The 19,806-nt window shown below is 35.3% G+C and overlaps 2 protein-coding genes across 3 annotated transcripts; one reads left to right on the top strand and one right to left on the bottom strand.

Moving 5' to 3' along the window:
- Positions 1–1,281: 1,281 nt before the first annotated feature.
- Positions 1,282–5,872, bottom strand: ppil1 (peptidylprolyl isomerase (cyclophilin)-like 1). The gene is made up of 4 exons (XM_081379932.1): positions 5,665–5,872; positions 3,982–4,136; positions 3,619–3,687; positions 1,282–1,847 (listed from the first exon to the last, which is right to left on the bottom strand). The coding sequence occupies exons 1-4, from the start codon at positions 5,718–5,720 to the stop codon at positions 1,627–1,629; spliced, it is 501 nt and encodes a 166-aa protein (XP_081236058.1). The 5' UTR covers positions 5,721–5,872; the 3' UTR covers positions 1,282–1,626.
- An 8,489-nt stretch (positions 5,873–14,361) lies between these two features.
- Positions 14,362–19,254, top strand: eno1b (enolase 1b, (alpha)). 2 transcript variants are annotated; one of them, XM_081379905.1, is made up of 12 exons: positions 14,362–14,545; positions 15,310–15,398; positions 15,504–15,599; positions 16,267–16,325; positions 16,428–16,497; positions 17,190–17,323; positions 17,494–17,716; positions 17,805–18,002; positions 18,102–18,303; positions 18,460–18,568; positions 18,679–18,737; positions 18,853–19,254. In XM_081379905.1, the coding sequence occupies exons 2-12, from the start codon at positions 15,314–15,316 to the stop codon at positions 18,917–18,919; spliced, it is 1,302 nt and encodes a 433-aa protein (XP_081236031.1). In that variant the 5' UTR covers positions 14,362–14,545; positions 15,310–15,313; the 3' UTR covers positions 18,920–19,254. The 2 variants fall into 2 exon arrangements, with proteins under 2 accessions (XP_081236031.1, XP_081236032.1); XM_081379906.1 differs by lacking the exons at positions 14,362–14,545; positions 15,310–15,398; positions 15,504–15,599 and adding an exon at positions 15,739–15,826.
- Positions 19,255–19,806: the final 552 nt, after the last annotated feature.

The raw sequence follows: 19,806 nt of genomic DNA, 5'->3' as shown, positions 1-19,806 counted from the left end.
CAGCTGACATTATGCCCATTTTCTCCCATCTGAATACAGAAATTTAATAGTGCCTTGTTTTTAGCAATATAAAACATTTGTTTTTGGACAGGAATCTATTAGTGCTGTTTATGAGCTTAAGTTTTGACAAAAGATTGTTTGTCTCATTAGGAAAACTAAATCTCACCTCATACAGATGCTGACACGTTACTATGCAGAAACATACTGTAAGCATCGCCTTAAAGCAGGGCAGCCATGATGAAAAGCAAACTAATCATGCATTTTGACAGCTGGCTGTTCTCATATGGGTTATTAGAAATGTTCTTTATGATCTTCTCATGCAAGTTAACCTGTTATGAGATAAACTGAGCCTTCAGGCACTGTTTTTATTTGATCCATGGTAAGAGCTTTATTGATATTTCTTTCAGTGATATTCAGTGTTTCACATACCTTGAAGGCATTATGTAAAATGTGCTTGATCAGCACCAAGGTGTTTGGAAGTATAGGTCATGTCTAAGGAGATAAATGTATTTTTCAAGTAGTATGTAGTCTTTCTATAAGCTTTTTAATCTCACATTGTAATTTTAGATTCATTATACTTTGTATAACTGATTATATGAAATGTAAATCGAACATATTATGTATTTACAGAATGTGTAGCAGAAGCATTTTAACATCTATCAGATCATACTGCAAATCATCTTCATTTAAATGGGGTAGAAGGTAAATAATATTTCCTTCTGTCTGTTCGATTTCCGCATCTCCCGGATGATAAAAAGCAATGCTTTCATATGATTTATTCTACTTATTCCTCGTGGGATCTGCTGAGCAGCTTATAAACTCAACAAGAGCCCATTTTAAAGGTTTTAGGATCCAACAATAATAGCATTCTGTGGGTCACAACCTCCCTAGTTTTGTTTACTTTTTTCCATACACACAGATTAAGTTTAATCCAGAATAGTTGCACTCTGAAATGTGAGTTTTCAATAAAAATCCTTTGAAGTTTAGGATCATAGAAAACATCTGTCCAGAATCTCAGGATTAGTGATATTGCTTCAAACTGATGTTGTTCTGCCAAAACAAAAGTCACTGCTAGGCCAAGATACCACATATTTTGCAATGTTGTGTGTGCTATTTGCATTTAACCCTTTTTAAAGCCAGTTAGCATGCCTGCCAGCAGTTATAAACGACACAATGATTTATGATTGCATATTTTGTTGGTGACCTTGTGCTGTGGCACAAGTACACTTTATCTCCAAATTTGATGTGAGAAATTGTATGATAGTTTTCTCTTATTTTGTTCCAAAGAAAGCATTTCTTTTCTGATCTATGAGCAACTAATGCAGTGTGAGTGTGTTGAAACCATAACTGTCATCTCCAATTACATTCATGCGATTTATTCATCCAATTACAATTATTTTGCCAAATAATTCTTCACTTTCTGTGTGTCATTTAGCATAATGTAAAGGAACGTACACATTAAAAAGACAGTTTCTCTATAATGAACCCAAACTCATATAGTTAAGACGCCACCCTCTGGCCAGGGATTTGTACTCGGGGTAACCAAGAGAACAGCGAACATATTAAATGAGAAGTTTAATGTAATAAAAGGGCTGTACAAAAATAAGGCATAAAATGTAAGACATCTTAGTTAGGTACATTCACTCTGAGAATTTTAATGTCATCCATAGGACGGTCCTGACTGTTGGTTTCAACCATGCCAATACGATTAAGAACTCCAATGCCCTGGCAGACCCGTCCAAATATAGTGTGTTTCCCATCCAGCCATTGTGTGGGAGCCAATGAGAGGAAGAACTGGCTTCCGTTTGTATCTGGCCCTGCATTAGCCATTGCGAGAATCCCAGCACCTACAAAATACAAACATAATTGGAAGAAAAATTCTCATGAAAATTATGTGAAGACTTTATTGTTTTCAAGTCAGATTGAGTTATTATAAATTTGTAATCTATTATTAAAGCTGCAGTCCGTAGTTTTTCATCTTTGTCGCCATCTCTGTTCAAAATCTGCAATTGCAGTTATTCGCGGAATTATCAACTTTACGTGGGTTGTGTCTCGGCACGGCACAGCGCGGATGAATCCAATGTTTTGAGGAGAATGTGCGGCTGTCAGTCACCGCACCGGTGTGGATCCTGTCATTCGGAATCACAGATTCTACTTTTTGGAAGTATGACCAACATAAGAATTTTCACGGGAAAATGTCATCCGAACAAGTAAGTAACATCCACTTTTGTTCTGACCAATCAAGGGAAAAAAAGCATTGCAGTAAATCACGCTGATTAAATATAATGATCGCTTATCATATCCCGTCAAACCGTGCAAATTATACTTTGTTCTCAAATTGTTAAAGGAGAACTCTGGTCAATTTTAACATTGAGCTAATTTTTTTGTACATTTGGAGTGCTGTCAATACAGAGAACAACGACAAAAATCGGTGTTGCCTACACCGTGTTATCCTCTTTTTAAAATTTGCACCCTGTTGACTTCAATGGGGCAAGTTTTAAACCTGCTTTTAGCCTCTTAAGATCCTTGATGTGTCATTACAAGTGCACAGGTCATGTGAGTGATTCCTTCGGGGTGATCACGGGTGAATCTGACTGCAGTAGATGTGAAATATATTAATAAAAATTATGTTATTTCAGCCAGCGCACATACCTGTATTTACATCCTGTTTTCGGTCAAAGTCCATAGTAATCGATTGTCGAGTTCACACGCATAGGTTTAGTTACCTATGATCACGCGCGTGAACTCGACAATCGATTACTATGGACTTCGACCGAAAACAGGATGTAAATACAGGTATGTGTGCTGGCTGAAATAACATAATTTTTATTAATATATTTCACATCTACTGCAGTCAGATTCACCCGTGATCACCCCGAAGGAATCACCCACATGACCTGTGCACTTGTAATGACACATCAAGGAAGTTAAGAGGCTAAAAGCAGGTTTAAAACTTGCCCCATTGAAGTCAACAGGGTGCAAATTTTAAAAAGAGGATAACACGGTGTAGGCAACACCGATTTTTGTCGTCGTTCTCTGTATTGACAGCACTCCAAATGTACAAAAAAATTAGCTCAATGTTAAAATTGACCGGAGTTCTCCTTTAATGTTAACAACATCAGCACTGCGTGACTACATTTTATGCCCTTCCGATATTATCCTTGTTTTCTCATGGCCCGGTTGCAGTCTCTTTTTTTCTGTAACCACTTCGAAGTCCGAACAAAGTCTTTGGTGATTGTCGTTTGAACCTTTCTGGATCCGCCATCAAATTGATAAGTTTAATTACATCAAGTGCTGTGAGAAAAGGCTATAAATCTCCACCTCCAACATCCTCACACGCAACATAGCCTACTAACCGGGACATCTTCTTTATGTGTACAGATGTGACGTAATGACGCAAAGACATGTTCGAATTTCCTGCGGAAATCCACCAGTACCACTGGAATTAAAAACATTAACTGATCTGCAATTTAAAAATGTAAGCTACAACCTATAGTTCTTATGCTGGATATTTTTTTATAAAATTATGCCATAGATTTGTGAGCGGACAAAATATTTCCACTGCACTTGAGTGCTCTGCTCATTACTGCTATTTACAAAACTATTAAATCTACTCACCTGTAAATTTCAACTCTGGATGCAATTCATCCTCAAACTGCTTGCCATATATAGATGCACCACCACGACCTGCCGAAATTTATCATAAAATTTTTCATAAAAATGCTCTTAATGGTTAAACAACCCAAACATAGCATGACAGTAAATTCAAATTAGATTCCATTCATCTATTATGGAAGACAAAAGTAGTTATGGTTTCCCTTGGTAAAGCAAATTATTGGCATTAAATTGCCAATTTTTCTGTAACAACTATGTAGAATTTGACTTCTCAACAACCTTACTCTGATTCATCTTATTAAACTGTCAAATGAAATGTCTAAAAGGAGTGTTGAATGATGAGTAATGTTTCCATGGCTGTCTCACCTGTGCCCGTTGGATCGCCCCCTTGAACCATAAAGTCTTTGATGATGCGGTGGAACTTGATGTTGTTGTAATATCCTCTTCTGCCCAGCTCTGCAAAATTCTTGCATGTTTTTGGCGCATGATTCCAGTACAGTTCTAGCACTATAGTTCCCATCCTGAAAAGACAATGTGAAGTGTGGGTATGTGGTAATATGCTATTAAAGGTTAATGTCTACTAGCAATGTCCGATTCATGTATGAATTGTTCTTTTGAACTGGATCTTTTAATTGGACCGGTCTAACTGTTTTTTCACTAAATCGAATCAGAGCAGAAAAACAACTGAGTGACTCATTCTGTCCTATAGGCCTAAAGGCTGAGTAATAACTGATTTCATTTTATTGGTGGATTGCTAGTTTTATCATCAAGCATGCAAAATGTCTGTTAATAAATTATTATTTTTTTATCAAGAAATCAGTTGAAAGTTACAGATTAAAACAGATGATTGATAACAGAGAATAAAGATTAGCCTACAATTAAAGATTTTAACATAGTAAAAAACACCTTGAAGGGGAAAGAGCAAAAAATCATAATTTTTCCCAAAAGCAAATTCAAAATCTATCATATTTGGAAATGTAGAGCAAAGAAGGGCATTACACTGTTTCTTTGTTTTGGTAATAAGCATTAAGAACTCTTTAAGCGACAAGAACATACTCCATCTTGTGTCTATGTAAGAGCTTCAGTTTTGGGTAAGTTGCTCTACAAAAGTAATTAATAAAGGTTACACTTTATTTTAAGGCCTCTGTGTTATACATTTAAGTACGGAGTAATAATAATTAACTACATGTAATAGGGTTAGGAGGAATAGGGGTTGGTTTGGGTTAGTTGCATGTAATTATGCATAATTTATAGTTATTATTACAGTAACTACATGTAAAGTGTAGCAAGGACACTGTAAAATAATGTTACCTTAATTACTAGCTACTAATTACATCTTCAACAGAGTTTAACTGTACTAGTTAGTCTCTATAAAATGTATTGGATTACTTATTACTAATTACTTTCTAAATCCCATATCAACCTCAACCAGTTGAACAATCCAAGGATAGACACGAAAGTGCACTTTTGATTCTTTCAAATAAACAATATACAATTGCATAAATTATTCTTTAACTCAACTGTGTGAAAGGGAGAAGTTACAATAAAAATAACATTAAATTGTGATGTTAAATCCACTATTGTTTTATAATCTATACAGTATTTAATGCAATTACATCAGAAGTACTTACAGAAGTACAGTATTAGATTACTTAGTAATTAATTACACTCAACACTAAAGAGCATAATAACATCTTTCAGAAACAACTTAAAATTTAGCGTCGTCTAATGCACATTAATAAATGGAATGGCGTAATTACGTCACAACGTAAAAGAATCATTGAATGGCGTAATTTTTGAAACTGAGTCGGACATGGGTAACGTTAGCACTCTGATCTAAAACAATCTCGAATCAGTGCGTGATTAGATCTTTAACCCTTTTGCATCATTCATACAATCAAGCAAGCGTTAAAGCTACACGTTTATCTCTATATATAAACTTAATAAAACGGATAAAACAATAACCACAGCTATACTGATAGGGCAATGTGTTATCAAAACGTGTCTCATTCATTCACAATTCTATTACTAATGTATTGTGCGACTTACGTTGTATCTAACGATACCGTGGGGGGTTGCCAAGAATCCGGCGGTATTCCAGACATGTCTGTTGATCAACAAATATGCTTTAAACAGAATGTATTATTGTTTTTATTATTTTAAATTATGTCGCAAGCGTGATAAGGAAGTAGTAGCACGGTTTGGTTTATTCGTTATTGTAAACCGTCAAGACTACACGATGTAAGTGCTGACATCTAGTGGGCTGGATGAAAAGCCACGCTTTTATACATCCCATGTAAAAGATACATCCACATATCTTTGCACTCTCAATAAACATAAAAAAAGTCTAAAATTATACACACACACACACACACACACACATATAGATATAGATATAGCCTACATATATATACAGTGCAATGCATAAGTGAATACACCCATGCTAAAGTTGACTAAAAAGAGGAATAAAAAATCATATTTTGGAAATTGAACTTAATGCCTTAATTTAAAAAATTAGGAAAAATCCAACCTTTAAGGACACCAATTTTCTTTGTGAATGAATAATGTATCGTAAATAAATAAATGTTCTTCCTTAAAATACATGGTGCATAAGTGAGTACACCCCTATGTTAAATTCCCATAGAGGCAGGCAGATTTTTATTTTTAAGTATTAAAAAAAAAAAAAAAAAAATAGGATACTATGCCTGATAAAGTTCCCTTGGCCTTTGGAATTAAAATAGCCCCACATCATCACATACCCTTCACCATACCTAGAGATTGGCATGGGGTACTTTCCATAAGATCATCTCTCAATGCAAATCAAACTAGCTTTTAGGCTAACTGAAATAAAACCATGCCAATCTCTAGGTATGGTGAAGGCTATGTGATGATGTGGGGCTATTTTAATTCCAAAGGCCAAGGGAACTTTATCAGGCATAGTATCCTAATTTTTGTTTTTTTTAATACTTAAAAATAACTGCCTGCCTCTATGGGAATTTAACATAGGGGTGTACTCATTTATGCACCATGTATTTTAAGGAAGAACATTTATTTATTTACGATACATTATTCATTCACAAAGAAAATTGGTGTCCTTAAAGGTTGGATTTTTCCTATTTTTTTAAATTAAGGCATTAAGTTCAATTTCCAAAATATGATTTATTATTCCTCTTTTTAGTCAACTTTAGTATGGGTGTATTCACTTATGCATTGCACTATATATATATATATATATATATATATATATATATATACACACACACACACACACACACATATATATACATAGCCTACATATATATATATATATATATATATATATATATATATATATATATATATATATATATATATATATATATATAATTTTTGACTTTTTTGTTTTTCTAAGTTTCTCTTTTCTATGTGTATGTGTATGTGTGTGTGTGTGTGTGTGTGTGTGTGTGTGTGTGTGTGTGTGTGTATTTCTAGTTTTAAATACTCTAAATATTTCATTGGATATCTATTGCACTTAGTGAGTTTTTGTTCAAAGTAAACTATTTACTGGATATATTTGTACACTACAAAGTATAATTGTTTTAAATTAAAACATATATATATATATATACTTTGTATAGCCTATAAATTAAAATATGCAATTTCAATGATGTATAAATATCCTTATAATCAGAAAAAAAAGAAAGTTTATGCAACGTCATTGGTCATCTGGACACTGTGTTTCATCTAGAAGTGACACACAAAGTCTATATTTGATGTAAATCTGTTTTATTGCATTAATTGACTTAAGTACAAAATAATAATACAATTAAACAATATGACAAGGAACAGTCAGATCCATATTCTTTAATACATGTCACAAGAAAATACATACTCAAGACTGTTTTAGACAGCAATTCTAAAAATGAGTAAAAAATCAATATGAGTCATTGTCACAGCGTCACTACATTAGGAAAAGGATAAATGTTGATCAAATTCCTTGTGATTGATGGCATTACCAGGCAGTATTAGACAGAGTATCAACATCTAAACTTGCCTGGTAAGACACAAATCAAAGGATTTTACTGCAGCGGAGAGGCAGAGGAAAGGGTCTGGTGTCATGTGACTGTAGAAGAGATGAAAACAGACAAAAAGAAAGTGACAAATTAGAGTGGTTATTTTTTTCAGGAGAAAGGTTTTAAAGGAAACTGTTTAAAGGGTCTAGTAAAAGCATAAAGTGCAAGCAGGGATTCATCATGGCAGGTTTATAAACAGTTCAAAACCTAAAGGGTCAATGTCAGAAAAGTCAGCAGCATCCATACAGATTGTGGTGTAAACTTGATTAGGTTATGTATAATGTTTTGTACAGACAAAAACAAGTGTTTGTGTCATGCATGTTTTTAATGGCATGAAGGTGAGTAAATGATGACAGAATTTTCATTTCTGGGTGAACAACACAGCCCTGCAATTACTTAATGAACAGAAAGTGACATTATTCCTTATTCACATTCAAAATACAACCAAAACATTTAATTGGGTCATGCCTACAGATATATTTTCCATAAGAAACAATATTTGTCATATTTGAGTCTGTGGGTTATTTGCACGTCTCTTTTATCATTAAATTGCTTAAAAAGTTTGCTTTTTCTTTGCATTTTCCATTATATAATGACCTGGAGAATAAGTAAAATGGGTTTCAAATCATTACAGCAAACAGGAAAGGTGAACTGTGTAGGTGCAGTTCAATTAGTGTTTGTCACACAGATCTCAGGTGTCATGCACACAATAAGACACAAGAAAAGGAGGATGAACTGATCGTTGACTAGCACGTTACACATTAGAGGGTGTGTGATATGGAGAAACTACTTTCGTGACATTCATGCAGGCATTTGGATGTGCAGGGTGCGGTTCAGAACTTCACTGATGGTCTAGTTCTTCTCTGTTATTTAATCACACTCCTTTTATTTTAAGCAAGCCGTCTCAACTGGTTTTTCTATTTTAAATCACTGATTTGATTTAATAACATATTCTAAAGTCACATGCCAAATACTTCACAATTTCATATTTTTTGAAAGCATTTCATGTTCATATTCTATTAAGTCCACGGTGACTGAGCCCCCAGAGTGCATCGTTACCAGACAGTGTTAGAACATCAGTGAACAGCCAAGCACTGCCGGGTAAGATGCACCCTAGAGACAATGGATGAACTTCTTCAGCATCATAGCATTCAAAGCAACTATAGCCAAAGAACCCACATTTCACCATGGCGTATTTTCATTTGTGTATTTGTTTGTGCGCATATTTGCATATTCTGCGTGTCCACACCCAGATGCAAAGCATTTTTAACGATGCCCGTAGAGGACCATCTGCATCATTACCAGGCAGTATTAGAGAAGATATAACATCCAAAACTGCCTCGTAAGATGGAGATGGGCATCCAATGAAGATCTCAAATGATTTTTCACCCCATCTGAAACAAGAGGGAAGACTCTATGCTTTTCATATTGTGTGTCACTATAAAATGATAGTTAATGTACTTTAGCAAGACGTTGTAAGGCGTTTGTTAATGATTATCTATTTTCCTGACCGGCCCATCATTTGCTTTTAATAGCTTCATACACTGCCTTTAAACGGCGCTGATCTTGCATCAGTCCCCAATCCTTTTGATGTAAGCTGTTCATGTTCATTTTGACTGGACCGCTTCCACTTTGCAGTAACTCCTTACTCATTTTCTTGACAACCATTATTAGAAGGAACAAAAAACATTGAAACCCCAGAAGTTTTCTTCTTAAGTGTATGCCCTGCCCTTTCTGCTTGGCAACTATGACCTTTGAGACGTCTCCTTGACCTGAGAGAGTTCAACTAATTGGTCGCACCTTCATCAAAACAAAATTGTGTCTACAACCCACAAATCCCATTACAACCACACGAAGTCGGTGGTAAGGAAAGCGCTTAGTCATGCTAATCAAAATGGCTGATCTTTGTCACCTAAACCTGATGTGCACCTGACTGACCCCTCACCTGTACGTTAGATTAGATAAGATTCGAGATAACTCACTTACTACTGAAACCAAGCTAAGCAAGTCTTTATGGTTTGACTCGTTTCATTTCTCTTGTTGCCAATAGCTTTTTATTAAGAGAGGAAAAATAATACATATGAGAGTCCATCTGTCAATCCATTTTTAAAGTCTTTAAACAGTTTCTCAGATGCAACAAGTCTATTTTATGTTTAACACCATTCAATTATAACATTAAAAACTTCTGTTGTATTATTTCACGTAATTTCTTTAAATGCTTTACATATTGTACTTCATACCCCTTTGTTTTAAACTGATCAAACAGGTTTGACACATTACGGAAGTGAAAGTTAACGTGCTGGGCAGTCGTAGTCCATTATGTTTAACAAATTTCAATGATTGACATACCATACTAAAATGCATAAGTAAGAAAGGATTTTTTTAAGTATTAAAAATCTAAAATACTATGTATGTTTAATTCCATCTTATTGTCTTTTTTGTAGTTTACTATTAGCATTTCTGTTGTATATAATAACTGACATACAAAGACATTTATTTGCAATTAATTGTCAAATTGTTGAATGTATTCAAAAAATGAAAAATAACTATTAGTTACCCTATCAATTCCTGTTGCGGTCATTCAGTATGGAGTCATGCACAAGAGATGCCATTGTGTCGCAGCGTCGCTTTAGCTGAGGAAGATCACTTCCTGCTCCTTCCTCTTGATAAAGGTATGATTGCTTCTTCCACGTTAGGCCAAACCTCTCGAACCGGTCTTGAGGACAGCTGAAGAAGACACAAGGACATTACTAATGGAGTCTCAGCACGAGAAGAAACACAATCTCCTAAAGCTCCTGAAGCGAAGAAACCGTTCCTACAAAACATCTAGGTTTTCAGGTACACCTTGGAGCCCTGCCCAGGTGTCATTTTTACGCTGTGACCAATCCCTGCCCTTCTTCTATGAGCAGGTGTGTCTTGTGCTCTGTGATTGGTTAGTTTAGTGTGGAAGTGCCTCTGGGTTTCTGAGTACACAAATGAGACAAGCTTTTAACCTTCAAAAAGACCACGCCCCATCCTCGGTGTCTCTTGTTCTGGGTCAGACTTTAGGGCAACAGACAAGAATAAGCCTCTTCTCCTCTTTATTTTTAAGGTTTAGTCTCCTTTCTAATGTTCATCACTAGATTAAAGTTAAAAAAGACGATCGGCAATCAGTAAATGTGTCCTTTGTGTGCTCCTCTGATCATTTGAATTGTTTACAATGATAATAAACTCCATTGAGGTGTTGAATAGACAAACTGATGTACTTTTTTACATTCTTACTCAGCATTTTTTATTCATTTGACTGCAAAAAATTAAATAAAGAATATTAAACCGAAATAATTTCTAATTCAAACATATAATCAGAAAACAAGATAGATAAATTATTACGCAAGATTATCAATGTTAAATTATGGATAATTATCAGTGTTTAACATTAATTAAATTCATTCAGACAAATTACTGACTATTGACTATTAAATTCAGACTGGCTAATCAGTCCAACTTGCAATGTGAGATTTTATAACTTAAAAATGTAAAGAAAAAGTGAGAATTCTGTCCACCTAACATTTCTTTGAACTTAAATCTGGAACTTGATTTTGCAGAAAGAAAACATACTTTGTTGACAATAAAAACAAAGTTCCACACTCTAAAAGCACTATTAAATCCTGCTTTTGGCATTTAGAGCTGTATGTAAGGCAGTGGTTCTCAAGCTTTTTTGGGCCAGCGCCCCCTATCCATTATCCAGGTCCCTTAACGCTCTCCATGACATGATGACGAGGAAGTATCGGCAAATAATTAATTGATCTCTAGCCCTTGCATTAGTTTTACGACTAGATATATTTTTGGAGAACCCGCCCTGTACAGCTATGATAAGCTGTTCGGCCGAGCTTTCGATCTTGTTAAGGAAAGGCCGAAGCTGATTGGTTGGTTTTTGTCACATGACCTGCTGTGCACTTGCGGCATTCTGAATAGTTGAGATGTTTTCAACCGACCGCATTGCTTCTATAATGAGCACGCTTGTTATGAGCCTACATTTGAAATAACAAATTTGCACGTGCATAAAACACGATATGTGAACGGCCCCTGACTGGTTCGAGTCGGCACTCGGCACCGCTGCGGAGTAGCACAGTACCAAGATGCCTGCAATTTTGATTATTTACCGCTAGAGCACCAAAAGTTACAGACTGCATCTTTCTATTATCATCATAGTTTCTCAGAGAGCAAAAAAGTCATCTGAAGTAGAAATTAGCCTATTTATCAGTGTATATCAGTGTTAACAAATTTGACAAAACATTTTAAACATTTTTGACAAAACGTTTAAAACATAGTTTAATAAAGCCAACATTTAAAAACATTTTGGCAGTTTTGGTTTCTTAATCCATTTGAAAATCTGGTTAAAATATGCTATTATAAACTCGTAGGAGCAACAAATGAACTTCTGATTCTCTCCCATGCCACTCAAAGTAGATAGATATAAAGATGGGCTGTCATTGGACAGAAAAAACGACCATAGGCTACACGGTCATTAAAGCGATAATGTTTGCACTTAGGTTTTATTACGCATTTAGGAGAGTATTGCAAGAAGCTGCTTACATTAACCTTACTATAAAAAAAAAATATATATACAATCATGATTTTCATGAAAAATTATTTTTGAATTGTAGGCCTAAAATACCTTGGTATCAGCTTGTTTTCATCAATGGTATAATTAATACAATTACTATTAATTTGGTTTGTCATGATTAATTTGTGCTCATAAAAAAAAAAATCCAAAAAGGATTAACACAAATGAACAATTAAATTATTATTGTATTATTAATTATTTTTAACTATCTTGAAACTATCCAAGCAGCATTTCACACTCAGATGTGACAGCGGAATTAATACATTACCAAATTGTGATTACAGAATATATTTCAATTATCCATCAAATTGTCATTTTCTCCTTACAGTCTTGCGAGTTAATAATATTGCCTGACTAGTAAATTACTTGGTGAACAAAGAAAACATTTTGGAATTAGGCACTGGCATTAGTTAATGCTTTAAATGTAAAAGTTTTACCTTATAAATAGAATTTAGTTTAATTCATTTTAAAATTTGTCGGCGGAGTGAATGAGAACATGATTTATTGAAAATATTTGAAAATATACAAGTGGTTCTTAAATAAATACTTTTTTAATGGCTACTCAACTTTCCATTCCTCCTCTGAGTGAAACACATTTTTGAGCATGTGAATGCTGATTCTTGTCAGTGCAGGATTCTAGTCAGAGCTTGAACGCACCGTTTATTATTATTATTATTTGAATTACTTGTGCAGTCAATAAAATGTATTCATTGTAGATTTTGATTTTTTTTTTTTAGTTTGTGCAAAGAACAAAGGATATGAGAGTTCCAACCCTAGCAGGAGTTAATGCTGGGACACGGGGACTGTATTGTAACCCAGGCAACAGGTCAATGCCTCACTATATCCAAAAGCCTGTGTGGATTGCTAATGAGATCCCCGAGGTCTGATTTGCGAGACGAGAGGATGGAGGAACATGGGGATCAGCTGGCTGTCAGCAAGGCCTCCTGAGAAACCATGTACCTGAAAGAAGCGACAAAACATCAACCATTTCCACGAAACAAAGTGTACATGAGGGGAAATACACACCTGTATGTGAGACTGTAAGAGAGAGGGATAAAAAGAGGGAATGGAGGAAGGAGGGAGGAAGGGTGGGGGCAATGACCTGAGGGATTACTGGCCCAAGGGAATGAGTTGCCAGGATTCTCCAGCACACAAACACTCTATTGTGCCTCTTGTCATTGCATCACATTTTCCCTCCAGACAAGAATATGGTAGTAGAAGGTTAATGATTAAACAATCTAAGATTCTGAATTTGGGAAATCATTTAACAGATTGGCACCATATGACTGCATCATTCTCTTGTTGTGATATGCGTGTCATAAGGACAGTGACCAAATGTATTGCTTCTACACGATTTTAAGACCTAGGGCTTCAAGTTTAAGCACGATTTTGATAACGTCGAACATTTTAAATTCTTACATTTTAAATAGGCCTAATTTAAATAGTGGAAATTAACTTACTTAAACCATGGCAGATAACAATTTATTCTAAATAAGACACTGTATAGACTATTAAATTGCTGGAGAACGGACTAAAAATTTCTCCATCTATCATCTCCCCCATTGGGTGGAAAATGTAGCGAGTTAATCACCGTTTCCTCTGAGACAAAAGTGCCTTCCTCAAGGGAGCGCATGACTGCTCACAGAGCCGAATTCTCCATTGAGCTGCATTCAAATCTCACATACATTTTTGTAAGTTGTTTTAGACATTTGTACACTTAAAAAGTCTAATCGTTTAAACAATAGTAAATCTATGTTTATCTCCCGTAGAGATGATTACGGGAGAATAATACAGCTCTAGAATCATTCAAAACAATTGCTATTAAATTAAATCATCAAACGACTGTGATTGGTCAAGCCTAGGCAGCGTTGAGAAAAGTAACAACTAACACGTGATAACTCCGTCCCCTTCGGTAGAGGTCTGGACAATCATTTACACCTGAATAATTCAGATGTACATCTTAATAATCATTTAACTGAAAACGCACAGTAAATTGTTAAAATATAAAAGTTCATTTTTTAAATTATGTTAAATCCGACCAAACAGCGGCAACATCCTGACCGCAAAGCCCCGCCCATTTCCACACTTGTTTCAAGACGACAGCCATTCTAGCCAAGTAGCCTTTTCTATAATCTCCCCCTATGGGTGAGTTTTCTCTGAGAGTGAACACACACTGATAGACACTCTCCTAACTAGAGCCACCAGCGTTGAGTGTGAACTTGAATGAGAGCTTGATTTCTTCATCTTGCGCTAATTATACCGTTTCGTTAAGGTAAGAGGAGCGTTGTATTATTATCTTTAAACTCTCCGTTAGCTAACTTTACATATGTTTTATATTGTAACCAGGCTTTGATTTAGTCTTAGGCAATCTTAGTACGCTAATAATTAGATATTTAGACAGAAAGCATGAAGTTCTCAGTCTCGAAGCGCTGGATGAGAGTCACCATGAGCACTCGACATTGAGGACCGTGATGAGTCATGCTTTCCATCACGCCCACTTATCTTCACACACTGTAATTAGATTAAATATTTGCAGAACAAACTATACAAGGAAAAATCAGATTCCAGGAAGGAAATGACTGAGTTTGAGACTGGCCATTGTCTCTCATAATACTGTACATTTTAACAAATAAAATTGTTGATGTTTTTATTATGTGTATTGCATGCAAATTTGTTCTCTGTTGACAGCATAATGGCCAGAGAGTGACAGCTGCTAATCCAATTAGACCTGAGCTTCTCATGATGCCCCAAAAGATAGCACAATCTTCAATACACAATGTGCATTTTGAAAACTATTAATCATGTATTTGCTTGAAAGAGATGTGGATTAATTTATGCAGAAATTTCCCTTCTATAATTAAATCTGCCTCTTGTCTGCCTAATAGCAGACAAGAGGATTTGACAAAGTGACCCTGCTGTGGGTCAGCAGTATTACTGTAAAGCAGATGGTGTTCTCAGGTTTCCTATGTGGTTAGATTTGCAGAGATACCTATTTCAGCTGATTGCTCTTTCTTTATAATATTTTTTTTTTTTAAGGAACATGTCTGTCCTGAAGATACATGCTCGTGAGATTTTTGATTCTAGGGGCAACCCCACTGTAGAGGTGGACCTCTACACAGATAGAGGTGATTCTCCTTGACATTTCTTTCCAAATCGTGATTACTCGAAATGAAGATGGTTCAGTATACAAGCATTACAAGCAGAACACTAATCTGCTGGTTTTAAAACAGGTTTGTTTCGAGCTGCTGTCCCTAGTGGAGCATCTACAGGAATCTATGAAGCATTGGAACTAAGAGACAACGATAAGTCACGTTACCTGGGAAAAGGTAACTCTGCTTTTTCATGTCTCAAATGAATGAATCTGGTCTTACATCATTCATTGTACATTGTTTTGGAAATAACCAAGACTTGTCAAGCTAAATTTATTTACTGAACACAATGGACTGTCTCTCTTTTACCAGCTATGTTTTTCTCTATTAGATTGGGAAGGAAAACTTATGAAATGTACTGATTAATTGGTTCAGCCTTGTGTTAACAGATACCAAGTTAACAAGTGAGAAAACCTTTTTTTTTTTTTTTTTTGGTTTGTTGGGTCTGAATTTGCATGACACATTGTGTCAAATTGTGTGACCTGATTATGTACTATATAAAAAAAAAATGTACATTTCTAAAAATGCTTGTGCATGTGATTCACATCAGTGAATAATGTAAGGATCTTTACTGTGGTACTTTATATATAAATAATTGTTAAAATTATATCGTGTGCAATATTTGCATGGAATAAATACAGATTGTTTATGGCACTCGATTGGCTGACATTACAAATCATAAAATAATTGACAAATATCTGATCTGTAGCTTTGTGGAAGCAGCTAAACTAAGCAAGGGAATGTTAAGATGTGCATGTGTCTAACTGCAGCACCATTCAATCCACAATAACTTGTGCTTATACCTATTTTGCTCATGTATGCCATCTTTTTCTGTGCAATGTAGGTGTATCAAAGGCTGTTGAGCATGTGAACCAAACTATTGCACCTGCCTTGATCAGCCAGGTGAGAATTTTAGACTTTTATAATTAAACCAGTGTAGTAACTGTACGTGGGTTGGTAATGATTTGTTTTGTCTGTCTTGCTGTCTTTCTCTCTGTCACATAGGGAATTCCTGTAGTTGAGCAAGAAAAGATTGACCAGTTCATGCTGGAACTGGACGGAACTGATAACAAGTGTAAATCAAAATATTTACGTGTTTACACATTAACAGTAGGAAAGCAATTGTGCTTTACATTAAAAGTTTCCTCGTAACAGTTGTTCTTTACCTATGTGGCATAGATATTTAATGAGATTGTTTTTAGGCTGAAAGAGCTTTTTTAGAGGGTATTTGAATTTAGACAAGCTCCATCCTCATGAATATTTTTTTGTGGGCCAAGCCATTCAGATGTTTTTTTTTTTTTTTTTTTTACAGTTTCTTACACCCCTGGCCTGTAATATGTTCACACTACCATTCAAAAATGTATGGCTAGTAATATTTTTTTTAAAGAAATTAATACTTGTCTTCAGCAAAGTGTGAATTAAACTGATAAAAAGTTAATGTTACATTTATTTCAAATAAATGTTGTTCTTCTAAACTTTCTGTTTTTTATATTTCATAATATTTATGTTTTTACTGTATTTTTAATCAAATAAATGCATAGGCCTACTTGTTGAGTTTAGGAGACTTCTTTCAAAAACATTTAAAACTATTACCACAAACCTTTGAATGGTAGTGTACATTTTAAAACATTGTCACAAAAATCCAAATACAAACACAAAAGATAGTTTCCCAGTTTTTTTGTGTGTGTAAACTTGTGAACAAAAGCAAATATTATGTAATGTGTCTAGTCATAATCCTTTAATTTCTGCATCTGTTTTGAACATCAGCTAAATTTGGTGCCAATGCCATCCTGGGTGTTTCCCTGGCTGTGTGTAAGGCTGGAGCTGCGGAGAAAGGTGTTCCTCTGTATCGTCACATTGCGGACCTTGCTGGAAACTCCGAGGTCATCCTGCCTGTGCCGGTGAGAAACAGAACGCTCTTGAGGACAATGTACAATGAGCAAAAAGTGTAATGCCACTGGAAATGTGGATTTTTTTTTCTGTTTAAATCTTAATAAACATAAGAATGCAAATTATGGAAGAAAATGTTATGCTCCCATTGAGTTTTGCAATTTTCATTGTTTTCCTAAAGGCCTTTAATGTGATTAATGGTGGCTCACATGCTGGCAATAAGTTGGCCATGCAGGAATTCATGATTCTGCCGGTCGGGGCCAGTAGCTTTAAGGAAGCCATGCGGATTGGTGCAGAGGTGTACCACAATCTGAAGAATGTTATTAAGCAGAAATATGGCCAGGATGCCACCAATGTTGGGGATGAGGGAGGATTCGCACCAAATATCCTGGAGAACCAAGAAGGTATTTGAAAAAAACAATCATACTGGATGAGACTGTACAGCTAAGAGAAATTATAACGTATATATTGTTTTCTGGATGTTTATAATAGCCCTAGAGCTGCTGAAGAATGCCATCAGTAAAGCTGGATACACAGATGAGATTGTGATTGGCATGGACGTGGCAGCGTCTGAATTCTATCGTGACGGAAAGTACGACTTGGACTTCAAGTCTCCCGATGACCCCGATCGATACATCAGCCCTGATGAGCTTTCTGACCTTTACAAAAGTTTCATTCAGGATTATCCAGGTATCCATCAGTTATTTGCTCTCTTGCACTAATTACATTACTATTTTTTTCTTTGAGCTCAGACACTGAGATGTGAATCCGTTTTTATTACTACTTCAGTGGTCTCTATTGAAGACCCCTTTGATCAAGATGATTGGGAGGCCTGGACCAATTTCACCAACAGCACTGACATCCAGGTGGTGGGAGATGATCTCACTGTCACCAACCCCAAACGCATTGCTAATGCAGTGGAGAACAAGGCTTGCAACTGCCTGTTGCTCAAAGTCAACCAGATCGGGAGTGTTACCGAATCCCTGCAGGCGTGAGTTCAAAACCCTGATAAAATTGTAAAAATCTTCACTTTTTCCAAAATATTTTCCAGATTTTCAGTGTAGAATTTTATAGAGTTAAAAAAAAAATTTAACTCATCAAAGAGATGTTTTGTGATCTTTTCTGTTTGTAACATCCCACCCCACAGATGTAAGATGGCTCAGTCCAGTGGCTGGGGTGTGATGGTGAGCCATCGCTCTGGGGAAACAGAGGACACGTTCATTGCTGACCTGGTTGTGGGACTTTGCACTGGACAGGTACAGTGTGCTCTAATCTTATTTTAGATTTATCATAAAAATGAGGAACTTCAGTTTACAGTTACATACTCAAGTGTACTTGACTGTTTTATTTTCCTCTTCTTATTCAGATTAAAACAGGAGCCCCGTGCCGTTCAGAGCGTCTGGCCAAATACAACCAGATCCTCAGGTAAGCTTACAGTTGTGTTTATGATAATAACAATATTATTTGTTCCAGACATATGGGCATTAATAAGCATATGTATTATGTCTACTGCTTACCTGCTTGCTTTCTTCATGCACAGAATTGAAGAGGAATTGGGGGATAAAGCTCACTTTGCTGGGAAGAACTTCAGAAATCCACTGAACTGAGACCAGCACAGCACAGTACAGTTAGAACTACTTAACCTCCTACTAATAGTGCATTTCAAGATATAGCAATACCAACAGAAAGCAGTATGTGTTACTATGAATGATGATTTGGTTGTTACTGGGACCATATAATCAAGGATACAGAAACAAAGCATCATAAACGTTGTGATGGTGTCTATTTGGATGAGTGTTACATGCACTTGTGTGATGATGATGATGTTTGTATTGGAAAGAAAGAGCAAACAGTATTTTCCTGTAAATGCTGCATAGCAGATTTCTTGAGGTCTGTGCTTGTAATAGTGGATACTGTTCAAATAAAAACATTACCTCAACTAATTAGAGGCTTTTGTGTAGTATTTTAATGTTTAGTGTACTGTTTACCTGCCTTTGACGGAAATACCAATCTTTCGATTCTGATGATCTGCTGATTTTTTTATACATTTTGAATGCTTGATTCTAAATGGTTGATAGTTAGTTTTCTATAACTGCATCGCAAGTAATTCCAGACAATGACAGCATTACAGTTCCATATCACTTATTCAAATTATTTAGGTTATTTAAAAGGTATTTTTAAATAAATAAATATATATATATATATATATATATATATATATATATATATATATATATATATATATATATATATATATTAACATTTATGAAGAAGCCATTTCTTGATTGTGGTATAGAATTCCACTACTTTAATAATCGTTATTATAATAATAACAATACTAACATTACTTTTTAAGATTAATAATAATGTTAGTATATGTGTATGTTTTATTTGATTTTTTATTGAATAGAAATGCACTACTGAAAATTAGTTTCAATCAGATTCACCGGCTTCTTGTTAACAGTAACTGTAGAAATGTATGAAGCCATCTAAG

Source organism: Scardinius erythrophthalmus (genome assembly GCF_964197995.2).
Source record: "Scardinius erythrophthalmus genome assembly, chromosome: 12".
In the NCBI taxonomy this organism is placed as follows: domain Eukaryota; kingdom Metazoa; phylum Chordata; class Actinopteri; order Cypriniformes; family Leuciscidae; genus Scardinius; species Scardinius erythrophthalmus.
The sequence above is the reverse complement of the archived record's forward strand: the minus strand, read 5'-3'. Positions and strand labels throughout refer to the sequence as shown.

Coding starts and splice junctions, on each gene's coding strand:
- ppil1 (XM_081379932.1), bottom strand. CDS start 5,720: ATGTCTGGAATACCGCCGGATTCTTGGCAACCCCCCACGGTATCGTTA. Junction 4,137..5,664: donor ACGGTATCGTTAGATACAAC/GTAAGTCGCACA, acceptor TTGTCTTTTCAG/GATGGGAACTATAGTGCTAG. Junction 3,688..3,981: donor GGGCGATCCAACGGGCACAG/GTGAGACAGCCA, acceptor AAATTTCGGCAG/GTCGTGGTGGTGCATCTATA.
- eno1b (XM_081379905.1), top strand. CDS start 15,314: ATGTCTGTCCTGAAGATACATGCTCGTGAGATTTTTGATTCTAGGGGC. Junction 15,399..15,503: donor GGACCTCTACACAGATAGAG/GTGATTCTCCTT, acceptor GTTTTAAAACAG/GTTTGTTTCGAGCTGCTGTC. Junction 17,717..17,804: donor TATCCTGGAGAACCAAGAAG/GTATTTGAAAAA, acceptor TGTTTATAATAG/CCCTAGAGCTGCTGAAGAAT.